A 26667-nucleotide genomic window follows, 5' to 3' on the forward strand; every position below is an offset into this window, starting at 1 on the left:
AAGACAGTAAAGTGTCCTTCAGGTCACTGATCTTCTGCCAGCTCACATCTGCTATGGAGCCTGCCTGGTGGTTTTTAGCTGTTCTTTCCACTATAGAATTTCTGTCTGATTCTTTTAATTTCTACCACTTTATTGATATTCCCTATTTGGTGAGAAAAAAGTTGTTATAATTTCCTCTGATTCTTTAAATTTTTTTGAATGTTTATTTATTTTTGTAGGAGAGAGAGACAGGGTGTGAGCAAGGGAGGGGCAGAGAGAAGGAGACAGAATCTGAAGCAGGCTCCAGGCTCTGAGGTGTCAGCACGGAGCCTGACCTGGGGCTTGAACCCACAAACCGTGAGATCATGACCTGAGTCGAAGTCAGGGGCTTAACCAACTGAGCCACCCAGAAGCCCCTCTGATTCTTTAGATGTGGTTTCCTTTCCTTTTTTAAACGTATTTATAATAGCCTCAGTCTCCTCGGACATTTTCTGTTGGGTGTTTTTTTTCCTACCTGTGCATGTGGCATACTGTCTGATTTTTTTTTTTTGCATGTCTTTGTATTCTTTGTTACAAAGTGGACATTTTATTTTTTTATTAAAAAAAGCTTTTTAAGTTTATTTATTTATTTTGAGAGAGAGAGAGTGCACACACAAGCTGAGAAGGGGCAGACAGAAGGAGAGACAGAATCCCCAGCAAGGTCTGTGCCATCAGCCCAGAGCCCGATGTGGGGCTCAAACTCACACATCTTGAGATCATGACCTGAGCTGAGATCAGGAATTAGATGCTTACTGACTGAGCCACCCAAGCACCCCCAAAATTGGACCTTTTAAATAGTATTTTAGCAACTCTAGTAGCAAACCCCTCTACCCATCAAGGTTTGTTTTTGCTGCTGTGGTTTTGTTTTTGTTTTTCATTTTGGTTTTGGGGGGTGTTTTTCTCGTTACTGCTTGTTTGTTTAGTGGCTTTCCTTTACTAATTCTGCGGGTTCTCTGTTTCCTGTGATGTGTGACCGCTGAGTTGATGGCTATTCTTAAGTTCTCTTTGTTTTATTTTTAAAGCACTCTGTTGAGGTATGATTGGCATTCAGAAGGCGTCACAGATTTCATGTACACAACTTGGTAGGTTTGGAGAGAAGTATATGCTCATGAAACCATCACCAGAGTCCGTGCTATAAACATACCCTTGGCCTCCAAAAGTCCCCTCCTCCCCTCTTCATTACTGTTGTTTTTATTGTTTTTATTTTCTGTGTGATAAGAACACTTAACATGAAGTCCTCTACACTTTCTTTTTTTAAAATTTTTTTAAATGTTTATTTTTTGAGAGGGAGAGACACACACACACACAGAGTGTGAGTAGGGGAGGGGTAGAGAGAGGGAGACACAGAGTCCAAAGCAGCCTCCAGGCTCTGAGCTGTCAACACAGAGCCCGACGAGGGGCTCAAACCCATGGGCTGTGAGCTCCTGACCTGAACCGAAGTCAGACGCCCATCCGACTGAGCCACGAAGGCACCGCAAGGTCCTCTACGTTTTCAAGTTTGGATTCCTAAGGGTCATGTCTCAGTCAGTACTGTTGTGTGGTCACCCAGTCAGGAGACATACACACCTCGCTGCATGTCTTGAACCTTTTGCCAGGCGGATCTTGTGAGTGGGCATCCAGCAAACTTCAGCCTTGGCTGCCTCTTCCTGACGGTGCCCGAGACGAGGGGCCGGTGTCGTCTTCCTCCAGGCCTTCCCCCGGCATGTGCACGGCCTTCCGCAAGTTTCCTGTGGTCCACTGGGTCTGAACTCGCTTTTAAATTCTGGGCCGCCTCGTGTTTACTGCAGTGGGGCTGGCATGAGGCACCTGAGGTGTTGCTGGCAGTTTGACGACACCCCAGGGGCGACCCCCAGCCCCCCACCCCGTGCTGCAAGTCTGTGTCCCAGCGCTGTCAACAGCGCCTCAGGGCGCCAGCTCTCCCGACCGGCACAGCCCCCCATCCCTCCGAGACCCAGTCCCCGTCCTTCCTTTCACACAGGTGATTTGTTTCCAGTTCGTTCTGTGGCCCTGGTGAATTCTGGGAGTTCCAACGTGCTTCGTTTTCATTGCGTTGCCCAGAATTCTGTTGTTTTGGGAGGCAGAGTGAGCTCGTCAGGATCCTTGGGCCACCCTTCTGCGAGCCCGTTCTGCACCGTGGGGTCCATCACCTGGCGTCTGTGGCTCTGCAGAACGCACCTCAGGGGCACCTGCCGTGGGGGGGGGGTGTCGGCGGCGGGCTGCAGGGGTGTGGCTTTACCGTTGTGACCATTCCTCCTGGCCGTTTGAGGTGGTGAAGATGCACACATGCGTCTAGAGGGGCCGCTGTGGGAGAGCAGGTGATCGCGGGCCCAGCGGGTCCCCGGGGCTCTGGGAGGAAGGGCAGGTCTGAGGGCAGGGGGGCAGGGAGGTGCCCTGATCTGCCCTGAGAAGAGGGGTGCAGCAAAGGGGCGCGGGCGCAGTGGGCCCCGAGCTTACCTGGGGCAGGTGCGAGCCCCACCCTTCACACTGGGAGCTGGACCTCGGGGTTCGGGGTGTCCAAAGCACGAGCGCGATGGCCCCACGACACCGCCAGCATTTGTTTTCTCCTCACACAGTCGTGGGTGCTTCCCACATGCCGGGGTTCAAGGTAACGCCTGTGACCGTCCCCCGTTGCCTTGCCTCCACGGACCACCCTCTGCTGACGTGGGACGGATACGTCGCTCTAGAGAGACCTACAGCTAGGGACAGGGAGGGCGGCCTCAGCGAAGGTGTCAGGAGAGGCCGCCCTTACAAGCTAACAACGGAGCGGAGAGGTCTCAGGCGGCCTTTTCCAGGTGAGGGGGGAGCAGGCGTAAACTCTAGAGGGAGAAGGGGCCGGACTTGCTGCCACGGGGAGGTGGGCCCTCGGAGGCGTGCGCTGGGGCTGTCATGTGACCCAGCAGAGCCCGGAGGGGCAAGCCCGGGGCGTGAGCAGCTTGGGGTGGGGGGGGCGGGTGGCTGGGGGCCTCGGATTCTGATGCATCTTGAAGACAGAATGAGTGACATTTCATGACGGGTTGGAGGCAGGGATGCAGAATGTGGCTGCAAGGGGGGTCAGACACAACCGGGCCTGGGGCCTTGGCCTGTGGATCCACGGGGTCAGAATTCAGGAGGTGGGGGCGGCTGCAGGGCAGCGGTCTGTGGAGGAAGCGGGGCTCCCTCTCGGACACGTCGAGTGTGATGTGCCTTTCGGGTGTGACAGGGCCTCGGTCTCTGACACTGGCTTCCCGGGAAGGAGCCTGACCAGAAAAGGTACCTGTGGGGGCTCTGTGCATTTTTTTTTTTTAACATTTATTTTTGAGAGAGAGAGAGACAGACAGACGGACAGACATAGAGAGAGACCTAGTGTCGACGCAGGCTCCAGGCTCCGAACCGCCAGCATGGAGCCTGACGTGGGGCTCGAACTCAGGAATTGTGTGATCATGACCTGAGCTGAGGTCGGACGCTTAACCAACTGAGCCGCCCAGGCGCCCCTGGTTCACTCTTGTAAAGCCAGGCCCTCTCTCCCCTCGAGGGCAGACAGAGGGAGGGGCTGTGCAGATACAGCCTTCAGAGGAGGGGGGGACATGCACGGAAGATGCAGGAGAAGATCCAGACGCGGTCACCGGAAGGGGCTGTGAGGACGACGTGGGGAAACTGAGGCACCATGTAACCGTTGACCGGCGCCCCTCCCTGCGGGTCCTTCCCCGGGACGGTGGCGCTGATGTAAGTGAGCGTCGTGAGCAGAGTGACCTGGCAGGCGCGGGCTGGGAAGGTGTCACAGCTGCTTCTGGAACCCTCGGGCACGCGGAGCCCGGAGGACGGCGGTCCTGACTCATCTGTGGGGGCGCAGCCTCGGGGTGTGTTTCGTACAAGAAAGGCGTTGTGTGAAGGCAGCAGCCAGGGCACTAGAGTCGTTAGCGGCTGTGGGCGGTTCACCCAGACGCACCTCTGTGCCCGGTCCAAACCCCTGCCTCCCGTCTCGTTGAGGTCTGTCTGTCTGTCCATCTTGCAAAAGCCGCTTTCACGTCAGCATTCATTCTAAAGAGGCATTGAAGGCAAACGAACACGACCTGTTACGGGTTGAATCGTGCTCCCCAAAGTAGATGTGTTGCTGTCCTAGCTCCCCAGGATCTCCGAGTGGGACCTTGTCTGGACGTAGCGTAATTTACAGAAGGAATTAAATCTCAATGCGGTCACTAGGGTGGGCTCCTATCCAACGCGACTGGCGTCCTTATGAGGCGAGATTAGGACACAGACCCGCAGAGGGGACAGCCACCTGCACGCGTGGGAGAGGGGCAGGGAGAAACCAGCCCTGCCCACATCCAGGTCTCCAAACTCCGCCTCCAAAATTCAGCCATCCAGGCTGGGGCACGCTGTTGCCAGCAAACTCACACAGAAGGCACCTTAAAAGAAAAAAAAATCACTGTCGCCACCTTGATCATAGCAGACGTTTATCCTGTTTGGTTGCTTATTTCCGTGAACTTGAGGCAGTCGCTGCTGACGAATGTCCTGCTTTCCAAAGAGCAATTGGACAACATCTCTGGGGACGAGAGCACATCTGGCCACATAGACCAGACGAAGATTCCTGGTTGACGCAGCCTCTCCGGATGCTCAGAACCCATCCTCTCCGATCCCGTTCACGCCAGCCTGTGGTCCTGCAGGCCTGGGTCCTAAGGCTGGGGTGCATGTGGCCGAGGCCTTTAAGTCCCTCCTTTAGGGGCGCCTGGGGGGCTCAGTCGGTTAAGCATCCAGCGTCAGCTCAGGTCATGACCTCACGGTTCATGGTTTAGAGCCCCGCATCGGGCTCTGTGCTGACTGCCAGCTCAGAGCCTGGAGCCTGTTTCAGTCTGTGACTCCCTCTCTCTCTGACCCTCCCCTGCTCATGCTGTCTCTCTCTCTCTCTCTCAGAAATAAATAAAAAACATTAAAAGCAATTTAAATCCCTCCTTTAAACAATTAGAAGGTCACTTCCACTGTTGCTAGTACACACCTGCATTCTTTTCCCAGTAAGGGTTGTTTTCTTTTTAAGATATCTTTTCCTCTTTTACCTTTAATGAAATCTAGGGATTCAGGTAAAAAGTGACTCCTTATGTGCAAGGGGAACAACCAAGATTCAAGGCTCTTCCACGAAACCGAGTGGAAGCGGCACATACCCGGCAGTTCTGTTTGCTCCTTTTCTGCCGGGGCTCTAGCTGTTGGGAAAGACAGAAGGTCCATGAAAGACCCCAGTTCAGCCTCCCAAGCAGCCTCCCCCATCGTCAGCCTGATCCTCAGTGGGGCCTCTGCGGGGGGCCCGGGGGACCCATCAGGGACACAGGGTGGAAAAAACCCTCACTTCGGGGGTTGCCGGGGAGGAGCTGGGCCCGCGCTGGGACTCATCTGGGCTTTGATGGGCTTTTTCTTAGCTGCAGAAGTGGAATCAAAGCGGAGTTTAAATTGGTGAGGGGCCCTGGGGACTCCGTTTCAGGTTGTTGGGTTTTACTTGGCGTTTGCAAAGTAGTCTTAGGCCAGCCTTTGAAGGAGAACGGCACCAATATCGATTCAACCCAGACTTAGCAATAGTCAAAATGAAAACTTACAGACTGTGAAGATGGCGGCGATGAGGCACAGGCCACTCGCCCTGAGTGCCATGGGGTCTTCTGGCTGGCGTGCACCGTGCAACGTTTTAACCAGCGTGTTGCCAGGGACGTTACGGAGCCTCTTGACTATTGCCGTACCTCCTCTGGCCTAACGCCCAAACTAGTGGATGCACCTTTTAGGACTTACACCATGCTCTGTCTCAGTTCATTTCTTTTTTTTTTTTTTTTAATATATTTTTTAAATATTTTTATTTATTTCTNAGTTAATTTCTTTTCCTCTTTCTTACATTTCCAGCATCATGGGTGATTTTGGTTGCACGTGTTGCTGAGCTGAGCGATTGCTCTGGGGACATGGCCACCATTTCCCATGTCGAGCGGATGTGCTGTCCGAGTTTTCATTGTAAAATACGTGCCTGCCCTTCTAGAGGCTCCAGGCCTGCTACACAATCACCCTCCAGGCTGTGTGCTTTCTCTGGGCCCTCCCTCACTGCTGTTCTTTCTCATACCCTGGAAATTTTACCCTTTCACAAGGACGGCCAGATCCAAGAATGGCGAGCTGTGATGGATCAGGAGCCTCACTAATTAAAAGGAGCCTGCTTTGAAGTTGTCCAGATATACCAGAGACTACCTCTAATTAAATCAGATCAACAGGTAGAGATTAACGGATGAAAAAGTATGAATAACAAAACGTTTTAAGAGACGCAAATCAAAAACAAAATAGCATCATGAACCCAAATCCAAGGGCGTGGGTTGAACTTCATTAGAAAATTCTTGCTTAATAGTGTCTCCGCTGTTAATGAGAGCTAGGATTTTAATAGGACAGAAAGAGCTTGGAAATCAGAACAGACCCATTTGCTGCTTTGCAGATGTAAATTTCTCTTACCGACACCATAAATCCAGACATCGCATTGGGGGCTCATGTTGAGAGAAGGTCTACAGAAGATTTTGTGTGTGTGTCTGGTGTCTAATCAGTCCGCCTTTCTCCACATTCGGGCAGGGTGTGCACCCTCAAACAGCATCAGCAACTCTTTTCATCAGGCCTCTCTGCCGACGCCAGTTAGTTCAGCCCTGAACGTGCAGGACATTGACAAATGCTGCCAAGAATATGCCCCAAGTTCCTGATTAAGAGCTGGTATCACCCCGCCTGACAAGTAACGTAAGATTCAGGTCCAAACCCAACATCCTCCAAGCTCACTTCACTTCTGAGTAGTCACTGGCCTGCTGTTGAGTGTTTGACCACCTGATACTGAATCTGCCGTTCATGCCTGGCTTTGGGGCTGTATCCAGGGATCAGGAATGTGAGGTGTTTGGAGATAAGTTCTTTCCTACAGCCCTTCTTTACCTGTGAGCCTTGGTTACGGGCTTCAGCCATGTGACAGAATGTGTAATCACTTTTCAGTAAGCTGTTCACTTAGGTTAGTCTTAGATCCGTAGAAACATCGGAAGGTCCTATCAAGTTCCTTTGTGCTGCACACCTGTTTCCCCTAATGTTTTCTTTAAAAAGTTTTTTTTTAATGCTTTACTTATTTTTGAGAGAGACAGAGCACAATCAGGGGAGGGGAAGAGAGAGAGGGAGACAGGATCCAGGAAGCAGGCTCCAGGCTCTGAGCTGTCAGCACAGAGCCGGACACAGAGCTCAAACCTGTGAACCACGAGATCGTGACCTGAGCCGAAGTCGGGCGCTTAACCGACTGAGCCACCCAGGCGCCCGTTGTTTCCCCTAATGTTAAATCTTACATCACTGTGGTACATTTGTCACAGCAAATGTGCCTCGATTGAATTATTCTTTAAAAGAAATGTTTACTGGGGCGCCTGGGTGGCTTAGTCGGTTAAGCGTCCGACTTTCGCTTAGGTCATGATCTCGCGGTTCGTNCGTCATTTCCTCCATCTCAGAAGAAGACGATTAAGTTCCAAGGCATCAGGGTTCCTCCCCAAGGCTGTCCCCTGCTCAGGTCCCCTGTCTGTCGGTCGCTGGGCCAGTGGAGGCATCAGGCAGGCCATCAGGGACATGTCCCGGGGCTCACACCGCCGGGGACTGCGCCGGCCAGCAGGGCTGGGAGGGTGGGTGGAGGTGGGTCTGCAGCAGCAGTGACCTGCAGGAGAACACCCTCGTCGGGGCGCAAGCAGGTGACGCCAGCTCCAGTGCTGGCGGTGCTGAACCCCACCTGGCCACCGTGTCCCGGCTCCGAGAGCCCCCCTTTCCCACGGCAGCGTGTGGACGTGCGGGGGCTCCAGGCGGGTGCCTTTCAGACCCATGTTGGCATCAGTAATCCCCGTGGCTCCAGCCTCCCGTCCCGTCCTCACCGCGGGCCTTGCCTGCACATCCACGTCCGGGTCTGCTCGGGGGGTCCCGGGCTCAGGCTGCAGGAGGAGGAGGAGTTAACGGTCTCCTCTGCTGATCACTTGCTCTGGCTTCATCCAGCCTCTTCCTCCTTATTTTTTTTTTCTTGTTACAACTGCCCATAAAATTAAAACAAAATGAATCTTACAACTGGTGTTTGTTCAAAAGGCCACATACTGTATGATTTCATTTCAATAACGTGTCCAAAACATAAATCCCTAGAGCCAGACTGGTGGTCGCAGGGACTGGGGGAGGTGGGAAAGGGGAGGGCCGCCGATGGGAACAAGATTTCTTTTGGGTGTGATAGAATATTCTGGAAGTACATAATGGAGACAGTTGCACAACCTTGTGCATAACTCCAAACCTGCTAGGCTGTAGACTTTATTTTTTATTTACTTTTTAGATTTTTTTTTAAAAAGTTTATTTTTGAGAGAGAGCGAGCATGCGCAGGGGAGGGGCAGAGAGGGAGGGAGACAAAATCTTGGTGCTGACAACGCAGAGCCCAATGTGGGGATGGAACTCCCAAAGCGTGAGATCACGACCAGAGCAGAAATCAAGAGCCTGACACTTAACCAACTGGGCCACCCGGGTGCCCCGGACTGTAGACTTTAAAATGGCAAATTCTGTGGTATGTGAATTACATCGGTTAATAATTCAATGCTATTTTCATTGTAGAGGTGTTTAAAAATAAAAGAAGAAATTTTAAATTATCTTCATAATTATGGATGTGCACACATGTTGATGTGTGTGTGTGTGTGTGTGTGTGTGTGTGTGTGATAGTTTTTGTGGTTGTTTTGTTGGTTTGGGCTTGTGTTTTATGTTTTTTCTTTGGGGTGTTTCCAGCCCTTTTGGGGGGCCAGGAGAGACTCTGTTGGCATCTGCTGAAACGTTGGACCTACTTGTCTCCATCCCCAAGTTCATATTTGCACCTGTTACCTTTGGCTTTTCAATTTTAGGGGGTCCAGAATCTTGAGTAAGGACAGCCATTCTGTGTCTGACTTCATGTAGGAAAATGATACTTCCTAATATCAGGCTGTCAGTGGGGTCCTCCTGTCTCAGGAAGCAACAGTGGGGTCCCATTATATGGAAACTTAGGGTGTCCGCTCTAAGGACCATGGCAGTGGGCCATTCTGCGTTTATTCACATATGTGACTCTTGCTATCAGCCTGGGGGCTACTTGAAATTTGACCCATGTTTCCAAACACGTGGATGACACTCTTGTGCGCAAGTGCCCAAACCCGATTTTACTACATTATTTTTTAAGGCAAAGCTGGGGCCGAAAGAAACGAAAAATTAAATCCCAGCCTACGTGCTGAGCAGCACCACCTATTCAAAGAGAATCTTCGCTTTCCGAAGGTGAACAGCGACTTGGTGGGTCTGGGTGGGTGGGTGAGGTCTGCCCGCGAGTGAGCAGAAGCATCAGGTGGCCCCCCGCTCCCTTGCACGGGGGCCCCCGTGACTCCGATGCGCAGGGAAACCTGGCACTTCAGAGCAGAGACCTGTCTTACAAGAGTGGAAATCTGTCCCACGGTGGAGGTGGGCGAACAGTGCTTATTTTTCTTCAGGGTGTATATTTATTTGACTGTTTCACACCATTTGTCAATTTCTGAGCAGTTAATAATTTTTATGCCTCTTTCAGATGTGTGTATACAGTACGAGTGTGTTTGATTTCCTGTGGTCTCTCTGCATTTACACAGTGCTGAGTGATGGCATGTGTAACGTGCCAATTCAAAATTTCAAGGCCAACTCAAGTTTAATTCTTGAGCAAAGCCGTGGCCCGCCTTGCCTGGTTTCTGCCTGTCTCTGGCTGTGGTAGCCCCGGATTCTGTCTAGGGCTTAATGCTCGGATGGCCTACAGCTGTTTCCAGTCCCCTGGGGATCACTGGACAATATGCAGCTAATAGCTGAGGGGACGATGTGCTGGCTGCAGGAGAGACGTACGGTGCGGGGCGTCGTCTTGGAGAATAAGGATGCGTGATCCATCGGGGACACTTTACGAAGCTGACATGGAGTGTGGCTTCTGTTGTGTGGTTGAGTTTGGACTAGAAGTGACAGAAAGAGGGGACCTTCCTTAACTGGGTGTGAGAAGCCGCGTCCAGGCAGAAACATCCTCCTGCGGGCTGTCTGGGAGCTAAGGCTGGATTCCAAGGGCACCCAAGGCTCATGTGTTACCTGGCGCGTCCAGTGACTTAGGACCTGGCAGTGTGGACAGATTTGGCTCAGAGACACTGCTGCCCTTAAGGATCAACTGGCCAGTGTTTATTTAGCGAAACAATTTGAAGACTCCTGTGCGCCTGGCTCTGTGTGAAACCCACTTGTACCGTACTTTCAGCTTCCTCACCAAGGCTTCCCACCGTGAGAGCGGCCTCTGGTGTCTGGCTGCTTTGCTGGTTCCTGTTTCCTGTGTAAGAGAGACACGTGGGGTGACCTGGTTTATAACTGAGTTATAACTGAGTTATAAACTGTCTTCCGTGGACTTACAAAAATGCAGTAAATGCACATAACCTAAACGTTTGCCGTCTTAGCCATTTTTAAGTGCGGGGTTCAGAGGCAGGTTCAGTGTACACCTGCCGTCACTATGCACTTTTCATCTTCCCCAGATGAAACTGTCCCCATTAACCGCTAAGTCCTGGGCCCCCCTCCCCCAGCCCTGGGGCCCACCGTCTGCTTTCTGCTCACAAATTAGAGGAGTCGGGACCTCATCGGCCATATGCTATTTGTCTTTCTGTGCCGGGCTCTTTCCCTCAGCAGAGGGACAGCGTGATGTCCCCCAGGTCCGCCCCTGTGTAGTAGGGCAGCATTTCCTTCCAAGGCGCGTGGCGTCGGCATGTGTATTGCACTCCGTGGTAGGGGCTTTGATGTCACAAACCCGCACCCATCCAGATGTGTTCTCAGGGCCAATTCTACCCGCCCCTCGCCCACCCCTGACTGGTGGGCCCATGGCTCTGGGTGGCATTCCTGGTTAAGCGGACCAGATCTGCTCTCGCGCTGGGTGGGGGTGAGTTTGGGGGAGGCTGCACCTGCTGTGACCTCATCCCTAAAGGGCGGGCTGCTCGTGCTGCAGGAGAAGACGCCACTGTCCTCACGGCTGTGGGTGGATCTGCCCTTGGCTGCTGGCCGCCAGGACACCCGGGGGGACCGGGAGGGGAACGCGCTGCCGAAAACACTCAGAATCGCAGAGGCGGGCGACCTGCAGACCCTGGAGACACAGGTGTTTTCTTCTGCCACCGGCGTTTCAATCTCTGTCCCTCCCTGAACAGCGCTCGGCGCTTCAGCCCCACGTTTGCTTCGTCCATGCACTCTGCCGCGCTGGGGATCAACGTGAAAAATCACTTTTGCCGCGGCACCAAATTGGAGTGCTCCGGAAGCTACCCCATGCCTTGTCAGCCTAGGTTCTCTATCCATTTTGCTAGAACACTACTGTTTTCGCACGAGAAGCAAAGTAGAGGGCTTGCAGTAAAATCTCACGAATGTGTGTGCTGTGCTCTTTCATCCAGGGGAAGTGGAGGCCGCCGACCCGAATGACCCTCTGGGAGAGCTGGATGGACAGGACGGCCCTATTCCGACTCTGAAAGGTAAGGCGTGAGGAGCTCTTGGAAGCAGGCGATCTAAAGTGTTGCTGGGGGGTCAGAATCCTGAATCCTCGACAGAGTGGCGGAAAGGAAGACCAGGGCTTTGCTCAGCTGAAAGGAAGGGAAGGGCGTCTCGGCATAGGACGGGATGTCACACTAAGATCTGAAGAGCTGACAGTCAGAGAAGGGGCTGTCCTGGGATGTGGCAGTGCCCGTGCAAAGGCCCGGAGGCAGCTGAGAGAAGGGCTCGGGCAGCTGAGGTCAGAAGGGTCAGGGGACTAGATCAGCATGGCCCAATATCAAGGCCACCACCATGTGTGGGTCTTCAAATTTAAATCAATTAAAAGTAAATAAAATTAAGAATCCAGTTCGTTAGTCCTCTGAGCTACATGTGAAGTGTTCAGTGGTCATGTGTGGCTAAAGGCCATCATGATGGACAGCACAGACCTAGAACATTCCATCACCACGAAAAGTTCTGTCAGGAAGCCCTGCATAGAACGTACACAGCTCTTTAGGTGGCAGAAGAATGTTCTGTTTTATTCTGAGTGCCGTCCTCCACTGCACAAGTTTCTGGCCTGGGACCCGGTGTGGCCTGATCACTGCAGAGATTGCTCTGGTGGCCGGAGGGTGATGGAGGGGACATGGGAGGGGCGGTGGGAGGGAGGTGAGGGGGTTGGGTGAGAGGTGGGCTGGCCCAGGAGAAGAGAAAATGAGNGGGAATGTGTCTGCAGCGGGCCCAGCCCCCACCCGCAGGGGAAATGTGTCTGCAGCGCCTGTCCCCCCAGGTGCGGGTGCAGGACCCCAGGGTGCCTGGCTGGGTCTCCAGGGCCCGAGGGCCTGTCACAGCCGTGCGGCAAACAGCTGCGAGATGGGAGGCCCTTGGGCCCGCCTGGACGCAGGGCCTGCTGACCGAGGCTTGGAAGGGACCGGAGGCCAAACGTTCACGGAAATGTTTCTTTCCTTCCAGCCACAAGCTCCAAACATGGATACGTCTCACCCTGTGCCTTGGGTGGGACCCCGGCCCCTCCTTGGTGTTAGCGCGGTTTCCCAAGCCCACAGCGCCACGCCTCGTAGGCACCCCCTGCTTAGTGGGGTTCATGGCCTCCAGCTGTTTGCTAACCGCGTGTCGGTGCGGAAACGGTGCGCACTCCTGTCCGCGTGCTGAGGCCTGTGGCAGCGGGCGGCCCTCGCGGGGACAGTGGCCGGCAGTACCGTGTGCTCTTCCCCCGGGGCTGGGTGTGGCCGTCCGCCTGTGCCCCGTTCCGGGCGCCCGCACCTCAGCAGCCCTTCGGGGGCAGGATGCTCGCCATCGCCCCGCGTTCACCGCGGCCCGGCGCTCCGCTTCTGTAGTGCGGCCTTCCTTCTTTCTTGCGGCTCTTGCACAAAAGGGGACGCGCTCTGCCCTTTCGTTCTGCCCCCACGGCCTTCTCCTCTTGCTCTGGTGACAGAAGGACTTGGCCTGGCCGTGCCGCACGTGTTATTCCCTGTGCTTTTTTGCTGAACTCCAGGGAGTGACACCATTTGGCCGCGTTTGGCTTAAGTCATACGAGAAAAGTACTAATAGCTGAACGGACCGTAGGAGCTATGTCTTCAGTCCAGTGACGTTTAGGCGCAGGATGAGATGGGCAGCAGGCCAGGCCCTGGGTGAGAGAAGCGCTTTGTCTCTTCCGAGCACACCGGGCGCTGGGGACTGGGCACAGGTGTGGACAGCATTTTGGTTCAGATGTACTCCGCCGTCTGCCAGCTGTGAGCACCTCACCGATACATAGTTGGGGGTTGGTATTGACCGAGGACACCCGCGCAGCCACAAGCCTACGTAGGAGAGAAGGTGAACACAGGAGACGTGATTTAGAGCTGGAAAGTTTGCCTGAAATTCCCGTATGCCAAACGGCGTCGGGGTTCGGACTGAAGCCGGCCTGGGAATAACCCGGAGCAGGTCCACACCAGGATGTGCAACATCTTGCCACACACTACTTATTACCGGCGAGGTCACTGATATTTTTGTCATTGTCACCGTTACTGTCGTGACATTTACAAAAGCGTACGTTCCTCTAGAACCCATTTGCTCTTGTGCTCCAGGGCTGTGTTTGAAGTGCAGATGTAGCGCTCTGGGGTTTTGTAAAATCAGTACTTTGGAATGTGTGTGGGAAGTGGATCATTCCTGAGGGCCCAGGAGGGGAATTCCAAGCTCTCCCCACTTGAGGATACGTTCCAGTTGTAGGTGATCTGGAGGGCGGTGTAAATCACAGGGCAGGGGTTGGGGCTGCCCGCGCCATGTGCCGGCTGTGGACGCAGGGCTGACCTGCAGTCTCCTTGGACAGAGGAAACAGATCAGTGGAGATCGCAGTGTGGCCTGGACTCGGGCTCCGTTGTCTCTGTCCCCGGAGCCTTGGGCTCCCGAGTCATACAGGACGCATGGACTGATTAATGTACATTTGTGTACGTTTCTGGAACTTCTAGGGTGTGTGTGTGTGTGTGTGTGTGTGGTGTGTGTGCGTGTGTGCACGACTGTTTCCTGGAGTTTGCTGCAAGCGTCCAGGCCCCAAGGCTGAAAGGTGAAGTTGGAAACCTCACCCCCATTGCAGATGCGAAGTGAAGGGCTCTGTGCCGGGTACTTCCTCCCTGGGGGGCTGGGGAGCGGGAGGCTTTGATGGAACACCCCTGCCCCCTCCCTCTCCCCGCCGTCAGTTTGCAGCGCCCGTGGGACCGCCCAGGACCGGGACGGACGGAGAGGTGTTGGGAGGAACCCCAGCCCACGGAGGAGAGATCTCGAGCATGCGCCGCGCTGTCCAGGGCTGAACACGCAGCTGGGACGCAGCTCCGCGGGCGGCGAGGCTGGCTTCTGTCCCCACGCCTTCCTTTAAACCTCCCCTTCTTCCCGGAGCCCCCGCCAGCCTGCCCTGCAGCCGGGAAGGGGTCCCTGTGTCCGGCAGCCACCTGCTGAAGGAGGCGAGGAAGGTCGTTCTTCCTCCGCTCATCGGCTTTGACTGCCACGCTGCGGTGGGCCGCTTGTGTATGCTTGTCCTGTGTGTGTGTGTGTGTGTGTGTGTGTGTGTGTGTACACGCGTGCGCGCCCCTGACCCTTTGTGAGTCTGGGGGTGTCGCCCGGTGCGGGGGTGTAGGCTGGCGGGGCCAGCTCCTTCCTTCCTGAGTCCCGCCGTCCCTCCGCAGCAGCCTCGGGGGGCCGTCCTCCCCAAGGACCACAGGCTTGGTGCCGCAGACCAGACACCCACTGTCGCGCAGTCCTGGAGTCACATGTCCCAAGTCAGGGCGTCGGGGGCGGCGCTGCTTCCCGGGATCTCTGAGGAAGAAGGTGGCCGGCCCCTCTCCCAGCCGCTGGCGGCCTGAGGCCTAGGCTCGTGGCACGCGGCTCCTGCGCCTGCCTCTGCTGTGGCGAGGCCTTCTCTGGTCTTCCGCGTCCACGTGTCCCTCTCCTGATAAGGACAGGAGCCATTGAATTAGGGCCCAGCCACGTGACCTCATCTTGACACGAGGGCATCACCCTGTTTCCAAATAAGGGCGCGTTCACAGATCCCAGCCCACGTGGTTGGGGCCGAGTTCACCCCACGGGGAGGACCTTCCTCCAGATGTGCAAAACACCCACGCGCTTCTCTGCACTTCTAGGCCCTTCCTGCTTCCCGTGTTCCCTGCCCCCACCTTTGCCAACCTCACACCCTCCTCCCCCATCCCTGTGGCTCCCCTGCTCAGCCAGCCCGTCCCCCCGCCCCCCTGCAGCTGCCTCTGCGCAGACCGCAGCCAGCCCAGCGGGAGCGTCTGAGCCCAAGCGACCCCTCGCCCCTGCCTCCGGCTGATTTATTGAGCTGTAAATACTTCCCGGACAGAAGAGCAGCTTTGTGTCCTCCGTGTGCTTCCCAGGGTCCCCTCCTCACCTGCCCGGCCAGGCAGCTTGTCTGTTTTATTTCCCGCCAGTCAAAGCCCTGTGACCCTGGGAGCGCTGGTGCGTAAGGCTTCCCTTACCTCCTTCCCAGACGGCAAACAAGCCGCTTCTCAAACACCTAAGTAATTTGACCGAGTTGGAGAACATGTGGGCGGTCAGTTGGGAGAAAGAGACGACCCGTGTGCGGCGGGAGTGGCGTCCCCATAGTAACGGGCTCTCCTGCTCCCTCTGTCTGTCTTTGACGGGTTGTTGGTGCTTGGACTCGGCTCCAGTGTCCAGAGTGAGGGGTGAGCAGAGACCTAGCCCCGGGGACCAGGGGCACAGAATCCATTAGCATCGTTGTTAAATTCCCCCGCTGCGCAGAGGGACAAACCCTCTTGGATGATTAGAAGGGAGGACCTCTGTCCCACCTCTAACACTGTGGGGTGCTGACTGATCCAAGCCAGCCACATTCTCAGTCGCCCGGGTCTGGCCCCTCCTGGCCTGCTCGGTCGTGTCCGGAGGGGTTTGGAGTGGCCGTAAGGGGAGCCTCGTGAGCTAAGGGAGAGCTTAGGAAAGGTTAGTACAAACCCCATATTTTGCGCAAAAGGGAAATGCAGCCAAGGGTTTAAATGGGAGCCGTGAACAAACCCCAATGGCCAACGCAACACTGCGCTGCCTCCTCAGAGAACTTTCTTTCTGGCTTTCAGTTTGGCCTTCAGAGAATTAATGATGGTTACATTGGTGGACCAAACTAACTTGGCCCCCCTCCTGCTTAAATTACATGCAAGTGTGCAATAGAAGTTAGTATAAGATGTCATCACATGAGCTTGCAGAGAGAGATGGAGACATGGCCAGAAGCCAGGAATAGGGAGGAGGCAGGGCTGTGATGGCCCTGGGCGGCCAGGGCACAAGCCACTTGCGGGTCCTACTCTATTTGCAGCCTTGGAGAATGTCCCCATGGTTTAGTTTATCTGAAACAGAGTTGTGGGTTTTTTTAAATGTTTTATTTATTTCTGAGAGACAGGCAGTGTGAGCAGGGGAGGGGCAGAGAGAGAGGGAGACACAGAATCTGAAGCAGCTCCAGGCTCCGAGCTGTTAGCACAGAGCCCGACGTGGGGCTCGAACCCACGAACCATGAGATCATGACCTGAGCCGAAGTCTGGGCTTAACCGACTGAGCCCCCCAGTTGTGGCGCCCCCAAAGGGTGTTTTGCAGGTGTCATGTACTTAGGACACGGGCTCCCCGTGGTGAAAGATGGTGTCCCTGTGGCTGTGGTTGCCTCCGTGGGCCCTAGAGTAACAGTAGTAAGGCGTGCACACCTTGGCAACAGCTGGGGACGGGCGAAGGGCTTCTGCAGATGCGTCGAATCCTCCGAGCACTGAGGCTGGAGGAGTCTCTCCAGACACAAATGCTACACGAGAGAGAATACCCAGAAGGGGGAAAATGGCGATTGGGATTACGTGAATAAACACCTTAGCGTTACTGATGTCACTTGGAATTGGAGGTTTTACATTTCCTTCAATCGGGGAAAATAAGAGGTTGACACAGAAATCAAATCTGGCTTCAGGAACATGAAAGAATATTCTTGTACCCTAAGCGAGGCCTCTGAACGATCATCAGCCGCGGCAGGGGCCTTGGGTTTCAACGTCAAACCAGGAAGGAAGCTGGGGGTCCAGAGAGCCGAGTGTGGTAGGTAAGCGTAAGGGGGCCTAGGGGCTACGGTCCGAGGGGCTATGGTCCGAGGGGGCGGGCACAGAAGGCGCTGCCATGAGAAACGAGGCTTGGACCCACACCCCAGGAAACCCAGTGTACGTGCCGGGAATGTTGTGGGGGAAATCCCAGGCCCGAGAGTTAACACGAAGACTTGGCACGGACCACAAGAGAGCCCAGCCAGGGCTCGACCTCCTGAGCTGTGAGATCATGACCCAAGAGCCACTCAGGCGTCCTGTCCCATGACACAGTCTTAGGATGCAGAGTGAAACGTCTCTGTGTCACATTCATCAAGTTGGCAAACATTTTTAAGCCCCTAAACACTAAAGGTTGACATAGTTGAAGGGGAAACAATTTGATTGGCATTGACGATGACCACCCTGGTTTCAGGCTCTCTTCAGACCTACGTAAATGAGAGATTTCAAGGCCCTATGGCATCAGTTTTGCATCCAGATGGACACTTTCAAGGAATTCTTGTATGTGTGCAGGATGAGACGTGTGTGCAGGCTGTGATTAAACCCTAGCAAAAATGTGGGAACAATTTCCTGCCCTTCGTTTGGGAAAAGGACAAAGAAACCACGGTTGGTTTGTACAGTGAAATATTGCATAGTCATTAAAATAAATGAGCAGCAACAAAGATAAATCCCAAGCTGACTTTCAGGGGGAAAAAATCCCAACAAAGTGATCTTTCAGGGAAATTTTCTAAAAATATAAAACAGTAGAAATGTGCATTGGCATGGTACATAACCAGTTTTGAGGAGAGGGAGGGAGAAACAAGGAAGTGTGGATTTTAGATGCATTCTGGAACGTTTAATTTTTTAAAAAAGTGTTCTAAATCAGATATGGTAAAATGTTAGCATAAAATGTTGGTGTTGTATACACAGGTATCTATTACATTAATACTTATATTTTTGTATGTTTGTACCATTTCAGTATTTAAAATTGTTAACCTAAAAAGAACTAATATTGGGGGTGCCTGGGTGAATCAGTCAGTTAAGCACTCGACTCCTGGTTTCGGCTCAGGTCATGACCTTATGGGTTCCGAAGTTCGAGCCCTGATTGGGCCCTGTGCTAATAGTACGGAGTCTGCTTGGGATTCTTTCTCTCTCCCTCTCTCTCTGCCTCTCCCTCGAACATGCTCTCTCTCTCCTTCATTTTTCCTCTCTCTCAAAAGAGATAAACTTTAAAAAATTATTTTAAAAAATAATATTGAGCAAAACAATTAGGTAAAAGGAGATGTGAATGGTTAAAAATTTTGAAAGCAAAAAGGCCACGCTGTTGGTATTTGAAGAAGAAATCTGCACAGAAAATCCAGGACAGCCAACTCAGAAACTGTTACAACCAGGAAGAGAGTTCAGTAAAGTGGCAAGATAAAAGCAAAATATACATAGTGGACAGACTATAAAGATGTCCCTGGACCTGTGAACTGCTGTCACCTTTCACGGTGCAGGGATTTTGCAGATGGGATTAAGGTAAGGATTTTGAGATGAGAAATGATCCCGGGTGACCCATGTGATTACATTCACACAGGTCCTTCTACAGGGAGGCAGGCGGGTCAGAGTTCCTAGTTGGAGATGTGCCCATGGAGGCAGAGGTGAGGCTAAATGCAAGGGAAGTGCCACCAGCCTGGGCATGTGTGGCCTCCAGACGCTGCAAAAGCAAGAACGGAGACTCCCAGAGCCTCCAGAAGGAACGAAGCCCTGTCACTACCTTGATGTTAGGACTTGTGACCTCCAGAACTGTGAAGCAATAAATTTGTGTTGGCTTACACCGCTAAGTCTGTGCTAACTTGTTACAACACCGATAGGAAATGAGTGCATATGTAGAAATCTAAGAGCTGTTCTCTAAGCCGTCTTAAGCCACTAAGCCTTTCCTTAAACTGCTTAGATAGAAATAAAAACAATTCACACTCTAGTAATGAGAATTATAGGATACCTAGAAAACTACCCAAAAATACAAGTGAAGGTCTGTGTGAAGAAAATGACAAAAAGATTTCCTAAATGAGTAAGAAGGTCTGAGACAGAGGCCTAGAGCATGCTTCTTCCCTGTTCTCTAGAGGATGGTTTCAGACAGATCATCTATAAATGTGGCGCTTTCTCCATCCACACTCCCGGTTTCAAATCAAACTCCTCAGGAGGATTCTAAATGGAATCTGGACAAGAAGAAGCCACGAAATTGAGAAACATGTCCCAAAAAGTAACATTTGTTGTTCTTGATGTCAGAACTTACAACTTATTTCAGTTATCATAATTTAACAATTATGTAACTGCTATGGCAACAGCCCAAGAGCAGTGGTGCAAGGGGCAGGGTTAGAAATGAATAGATGCTGTTTTAGATGGGGCACCTAGGGCAACACCCTCTGAGAACATAAACTTTTGGCAGAGACTTGATCTTGGAGAAACAGCAAAGATCTGAGGACTGGGTGTTCTGGTTGACTGCACGGTGAGGGACCATCCGGGCATGTTTTTGAAAGAGTAAGGCCCCCCCCTTCCAGTGGAGGAAGAGTATGGGCAGGTTAGAGAACATTCCAGAAGCGTTGATACCATGGATATCAGCTGTTCACCATGACGTCTTAATTTCTTTTCAAAGGCTCAGTTTTAGGCACTCCCCTAGGGAGGGCACTCTTGAGTTTATGAAGCTACTGTGATACCTACCCGTGGTTTTGGCCTCTCTGAGCTTCCGGTAGATGCAGATATGAGACCTAAGTCAAGGCATGGGTGCCGTCGGTGGAGATGCTGCCCTACCCATTCCCAGTGAGAGGAGGCTTTCTCTAGAACCTCCTGGGGTTGGTGCTGGACATACAGGCACATTCTTTCCAGTCCTGACAGTCCCTGAAGGTCTGTTCTAAGTTTCTTCTTGGATGGGCTTGGTTCACTGAAACTGTAGCTTTTCTTTGTCCTCCGCAATGTAAAGCAGGTGTTTCCCGCTGCACACTTAGAGCTTTTGACAAACGCCACTGCCCAGACCCCTCTCAGGTCCAGGTGAGTCTTTTATATAAGCTCCCAGGTGGCTGCAATGTGAAGACCGAGCTGAGCTCCCCCTGGTTTAGACGGTGTAGGGTCAGGAAGACTTTGTTAAGAGCTCCGCATGTGGACTAGACCACTGCACCAGGCTCTCCTTTGTTTTCTGCAAACTGAGGAGGGTGTGGCCTCGGGGGTGAGGGTCCATCTGTGGAGAGTGAAGGGGATCTGGAAAAACTGGGCATCTCAAGCTCAGAAGAAATCAGTGGTGGCCTGACCCCAGGATCCGAGCAAAGCTGAAGGTGGCCGCCAGCACCCAGGGAAGGCCGCCCCCAGAGGGGCCCCTCCCCCGCACCTGCGGCCTCCATCAGCTCCATCCCACCCCCGACTTTTACCTGGTTTGTCCAGTGGGCTCACTTCCCCATCCCTCCTCAGGGGCACTCGCTGACCCAGGACTACACTCGTAATGCTGTGCGACCATCAGCACGCTCCAGCCCCAAACATGTTTAGCTCCAAAGGGAGACCCCACACCCATCAAGAGTCACTCTGCAATTTCTGTCCCCAGCCTCTGGCGACCCTTAGTCTGCTTTCTGTTTCTATAGGTTAACCTGATCTGGGCATTTCGCGTAAACAGATAGAGCCAAGAGTGCTTGAATGATTAAGCCAATGGCATAAAGTGCTTGATACCAGCACACGCGTATTTCTTCAGGCCACGTTAGCTATTAGCACTAAAGCATCTAACAAGGAAATACTGGCACTGTCTGAACAAAGACTCGTTCTCACTCCAGTTCATGGTTTCACAGCATCTTGCTTGGGGTGGGGTAACACCAAGTTCTCCGCGTCCGTGCATGGAGCAGAGGACACAGGAGTGCATGTTCCCTTCCCTGGCTTCTCAGAAAGGAACCTTCGAACCTTCTTGGGGAATTCTGAAGGACTAAGTCTGCCACTTGTCTATTTGTCAGTCAGCGCTGCAGGGGAAGCTGTCGACGGGCATGGTGAAGACTTCTTCCACGTTTCCATTTCCACGTACCTAGTCGATGGAAGAAAGATATTCCGGAGAAGCAGATCCTGGGTCTGTTCGTGGTAATTGTGCAGTAGCTACTGGCTGGCTTCTCCTCAAGTCCCCTCAGTTGTACAGAAGGAACGATCCCCTTAACTTTCCTCTCTGACGTCTCCCCCGCTTCCCTCCCTTTCTAGATAAATGCCTCCATGTTGAAGAAGATCCTTTTGTATCTTTCAGGATACGCAGCCCAGCTGGCTTTAGGACATTGATGTCCTAAAAGTGGAGGGAGGGGGTGTCAGAACTAGAGCAAGCCAGTCCCCTAGAGGGAGGAGATGAGAGCCGGCAGTGACCACGGTGTCCCAGCCCCCAGACCCCTGCACCTGCTCCTTGTAGATGTTTTGCTCGTCAGCCCGGAAACACAGATCCCTCCGTTCTACCTGTATACGAAGCTGCTGCCCGTATCTGCTGGGAGGCTATGGTTTGTCACAGGGCTTTGGAGAAACTGTCATCAGTGTGGAGATGGGGATTACTGTTCAGCTCCTGCCCAGGAGAGAGCACTGTGATTTTAATGTGTCATGTGCTGTGTTACAGTACAGTCCCGATGACTGTTTTATATGCCCTTCTGGTGCATTCGTGGCATGCAAACTTAGGCGAGGCATTTGAATATTAAGCAACTTGGAAGTGCTTTCTGTGAAACCCTCTGATGAAGTTGGGCTCACGGGGTGTCTCTCACAATCAGGGCAGTCTAGATTGTATCAGAGTAACTGCTTCAGACTGTCAAACCACGTTGGATTTAGTGTTCAAAGACTCAAGGTCTAGGGTGGGGGCTGCAGGGACCAGGGCGCCCCCAGCCTGGCCCGTGCCGTTGCGCTAATGACGAGTGTACATCCAGAATGTCACCCTACTTGGTTCAGCCCATCTTTTCAGGGGGTTGTTCGACGTTTCCCTCACACCCCGGCTCTGTATCCTCCACCAAAACTCTCTTCTATAGCTTAATTTAGTGCATGGAGGAAAGGGTTGGCTGGGAGAGAATGGAGGTGGACATGCAGCTAATGATGATTCATGCTAATTACTGACGCCTTTCCAGACTGCGATGCATCCACTGTCCCTTGTGAAGTCGAACCATCCCTTCATCTTAAAATCCACAGCCTCCCCACCCGCTGCTGCCTCCTGCCACATGACATCTAGGGGCCATCGTCCATCCTGTGAAACGTTCCTCAAGGGTCCACTAGAAATCCTGTAATTTTCCATCCAGTTAAGGCAGTGATAACAGATATATGCCGTCTTTCAGTCTTTCAAGTTCATTTACTTAAGTGTAGGAATCAAAAGATTCAGAACATGAATATATTTTATGGTCATTTTCAGATTGCTCAATTATATTAGTTTCGTCTGAAGTGAGTTCATCTCATGACTGATTGTCTGTCTAGCCTTAGTTAATGGAATTTAGGAAGCGTGTCTGTCTTGAGCAATCTCCCTGTTCCTGACCCTACACCAGGCATGTAGACGCGCACACACACACACTCTTCACACAGACCACACCACAAATACAAATGCCACATCACACCCACATGCCACACACCACACACTATACCACACACCCCACACAAACACATACACACACTCCTCACACACCCACAAATATAAACACCACATGACACCCACATACCACACACCACACACACACACACACACACACACACACACACACGCCACATACATACATAATCGCACTAAGTCACACACATCTGTTTCACTTCCTCTCCTTCACCAGCTGAGAGTTGCACCCCAGGAGGGATCGAGCCCCACTCTCCAGCCCCACCCGCTCTGTATCCCAGCACTGTCAGGCCTGCTGTCGCTCCCGTGTGGGGCCCTGCCTGGGTCCCCAGCTCCTGCCCCGGGCACTGAGGGACAGAGCCTTTAGCAGCACTCAGCCGCGACATCTTTGTTCCATCCCGGCCAGCGGTTAGCTCATTTTTCAGGATGTGTCTGTTTGGCGATGAGTTTTTCCTCATCGAGGCTTTGAGGCGGTGTGGCCAGGAGAGGGGTGGCCTTTCCGACCGTGAATCACATCATGAGTCCCTGAGGTTAGACTAGATCTAGGGATTGCAAAGAGAACCACAGCTGATTCTCATTTTCGGGTTCCGTATTTTCGAGTTCACCCCCTGCCTAACGTGTACGTGTAGCCCCAAAGTCAGTGCTGCTGGTGCACTGGGGGCATTGAGGCATGCCCAAGGCGGTGAAGATTGAGAGTTGCCTGACGCACACGTTCCTGGCTGACGCCCAACAGGGTGACACCTGTCTAATTGTTGCAGCTCATGGGGTAAACACGTGTCCTTTTCTTGATCTACATAGTCTTTTTTTTCTTTTTTTTTTTTTTTCATTTTTGTGCTTTTTTTGGCAATTTTGCTATTTAGGTTTTTGTTCAATATTTATTCATTTTTTGAGAGAGAGAGAGAGACAGAGTGTGAGCAGGGGATGAGCAGAGAAGAGGGAGACACAAAATTCAAAGCAGGCTCCAGGCTCTGAGCTGTCAGCACAGAGCCAGATATGGGGCTTGAACCCACGAACTGAGAGATCATGACCTGAGCCGAAATAGGATGTTCAATGGACTGAGCCCCCAGCGCCCTGGTGGTTTCACAGTTTGCCCCCCTGACCCCCGGGGACAGTGCTGAAGGGCTGTGTAGCGTTCCTAAGCACCAGGAGGCTGTGATGTGCCTCATGGAGAAGCCGCGCATTAGATAAGCTTCTTTAAGGTATGAGGTAACAGCAGTGTTGGCCTTGGGGTCAGTGTTAGCAAATCAACAATACGTATTAACAAGGTGTCTTTAAACAGAAAGACGCACGAAATGAGGTTAACACCATGATTGGTGAAGACACTGTGACCAGAGGCCCCAAGGAACCTAATGCCATATTTCCCCTGGAACGGCCATTCAGTGTTCACTAACGCAGTGTCTCTCAGAACGTTCTAGAATGTAATCACTGCCAGTGGCAGGAATGGGCTGTATTTATGTGAGGGAAAATGGAAGGCTTCCTGAGCAGGCAGCCTTTCCTTGCAGCCCTCTCTCAGCCTTCCTCTTGTGTGGTCGCTCTCTCCCTGCAGGCTACTTCCTGAATTTTCTGGAGCCGGTGAACAACATCACCGTAGTGCAGGGCCAGACGGCCATCCTGCACTGCAAGGTGGCCGGAAACCCGCCCCCCACCGTGCGGTGGCTGAAGAACGACGCCCCAGTCGTGCAGGAGCCACGGCGCGTCATCATCCGCAAGACGGAGTACGGTTCTCGGCTGCGAATCCAAGACCTGGACACGACCGACACGGGCTACTACCAGTGCGTGGCCACCAACAGCGTGAAGACCATCACCGCCACGGGCGTCCTGTTTGTGCGGCTCGGTGAGTTGGGGCGGCCCAGGCGCGAGGTTATCCGCCAGCCACGCTCACGGCCGCGCAGCGGGAGATGACGGTGCAGGTCAAAACCAAATGCGCAGGAGCCAGCAGAGGGGGACCCAGTAAAACCGTTTCCCCAGGGCCTTTCCCGTTGTGCACGAGGCCCTGGCTTACGCTGTTAGCCACTTACTAGTCATAAAAGAAAACAGACACAGATGGAATGGTCTGTAAACTTGGAGCGCAGAAAATAACCCCAGACACAAAGGTGAGCTTTGAGGTGTAGAGGGAAGGCTGCGCGGACCAAGTCGGGGACACGGGCGTCTCCTGCCCGCAGAAGCCTGGGCCCAGCTGAGCGGCGGAGCCCAGAGCGGAGCGCATTGATGGTTCCACACACTTGTGCGCCATCAGAGGTGGCGAGGAAATCACAGGACCGGGAGGGAGGCCTCCTCTCCTATCTCAGCTGTGAGGTGGTGCTTGCCATGCCCCGGCCCCGCCAGACCCCTCGGGCCCCAGTTAGAAACTAGATCTTGCGAGAGAGAGGGAAGACGGCAAAACTCCAAAATCCCTCTAAATGCTTCTGCACACACAGAGAGCGCCTCTTCCGTATTTTGTGGCTTTCGCCGACCCTGCCGTGTAATCTCGGGCCGCCGNTTTTTTTCCTTTTTAGGTCCAACACACAGCCCAAATCATAACTTTCAGTAAGTATCTGTTTCCTCAAGCCATTTTCTCATTCCCTGAGGGTTTCCGTTATGTAAGAATCCAGGGTTTTCAATGCAGCAGACACACGTGTTTGCCGGATGTGCCGGACGCCGGCTGGACTTCACACGAGGACGACGAGGGGCTGGCTCTGGGCTGGAACACTCTTCTGCTTTCCATGGCTCCGAGTGAGGGAGAATTGCCTAAGAGCAGCCGTAGCTCGTTCCTTTCAGTGACTGTGACCGTACGAGGCTGGAAGGCGGGTGTAGCCATCCAGCCAGGTTGCTGGGGCCACCCAGGACCCGGGTGCCCGGAGCACATGGGGAACAGGGAGGCCGTTCCCACGGAAATCCCAGCCCCGCCCACAACGGCGTCACCTGCTGTCGTGTTCCACACGTGTGGCCCTTGAGCCTCAGCGCCTCCGCCCGCGTCGGCAGGTCTCAGACCGCCTCCAGAGGTGAAGACGCGGAGGCCCAGAGCCGGGCTCGTGCGTCTCTATGGAGCCGTGGGTGCCTTCTGCTGTGACCCCAGCCCCTTCGTCCCTCGATGTAGCATCTTTCCCTCGTTCCTGGCCATCTTGGGAGAGTCTCCTCTGGACCCCACACGATCTGTCATCCTGGGCACGAGAACCCCTCTCCTCAGGGCTGTGTTTGGGCTTAGCAGGGGCCGATGGGCTCATTTCCTGTGCAGACGCATCCGAAAGCCGTCGCTTCACCTCCAGGTGCCCTGCACAGGGAGCACCGAAGCTACGTGTTGGCTAGAGTTACTCCTCCATGTCCCCCTGGTGCCTCGGCCACACTGGCCACGGGGCTGTGTGGGTGGCAGGGCCCCTGGCAGTGCACGTGAGGCACCGTTCGCAGAAGGCAGATGATTGAGAACATTCTGTGCTGGGCAGTAGTGCTGAGCACTTGCCCTTAACAATCATTCGTTCGTAGAGGGAGGCAAGAAGAAATGTCCAGGGCACAGCCATGAGTTTGGAGGAAGTGTAGTGCTTTCAAAAGTCGACTTCTTGTATTTTTTTCATACTTACGTACTTACATAAACATTCTATAAGGCAAACATACAATACTGGAAAATAAGATAAATATAATTTATATGTAATTATGTGATTCACTAAACATGTAAATATCAACTATAGTCACATTTTATTTTTTGATGTTTTTTTATTCTTTTTAAAAATTTTTTTAATGTTTTATTTATTTCTGAGAGAAAGAGACAGCGTGAGCAGGGGTGGGTCAGAGAGAGAGGGAGACACAGAATCTGAAGCAGGCTCCAGGCTCTGAGCTTTCATCACAGAGCCCGACGTGGGGCTTGAACTCATAAGCCATGAGATCATGACCTGAGCTGAAGTTGAACAAAACCAACTAACTGAGCCACCCAGGTGCCCCTATAGTCACATTTTATAGAAAAGTCCAGCAATATTTTTGCATTTATTTTTTTTTTTCCTCGTTCCTCATTAAGGATAAAATCAACACCTTCCCGTGAACCATTCAGGCTGTTCTGGTCCAGTGAAAGTTTCTCCCTCCCCCCCCAGCCCCGCCCCCAGG

At 53.0% G+C, this 26667-nt stretch overlaps 1 protein-coding gene across 1 annotated transcript in view; it reads left to right on the forward strand.

Moving 5' to 3' along the window:
- The first annotated feature begins 9832 nt into the window (after nucleotides 1-9832).
- The window catches only part of ROR2 (receptor tyrosine kinase like orphan receptor 2), a 37987-nt gene continuing 21152 nt past the window's right edge, over nucleotides 9833-26667 (forward strand). The window contains exons 1-5 of the mRNA XM_077759330.1: nucleotides 9833-9859; nucleotides 10961-11128; nucleotides 11393-11492; nucleotides 24143-24430; nucleotides 25092-25122. Of these exons, the coding sequence (XP_077615456.1) occupies nucleotides 9833-9859; nucleotides 10961-11128; nucleotides 11393-11492; nucleotides 24143-24430; nucleotides 25092-25122 (614 nt within the window). The remainder of the gene's footprint in view (nucleotides 9860-10960; nucleotides 11129-11392; nucleotides 11493-24142; nucleotides 24431-25091; nucleotides 25123-26667) is intronic.

The sequence above is a fragment of the Crocuta crocuta genome, unplaced genomic scaffold, assembly GCF_008692635.1.
Source record: "Crocuta crocuta isolate KB4526 unplaced genomic scaffold, BGI_CrCroc_1.0 scaffold41, whole genome shotgun sequence".
In the NCBI taxonomy this organism is placed as follows: domain Eukaryota; kingdom Metazoa; phylum Chordata; class Mammalia; order Carnivora; family Hyaenidae; genus Crocuta; species Crocuta crocuta.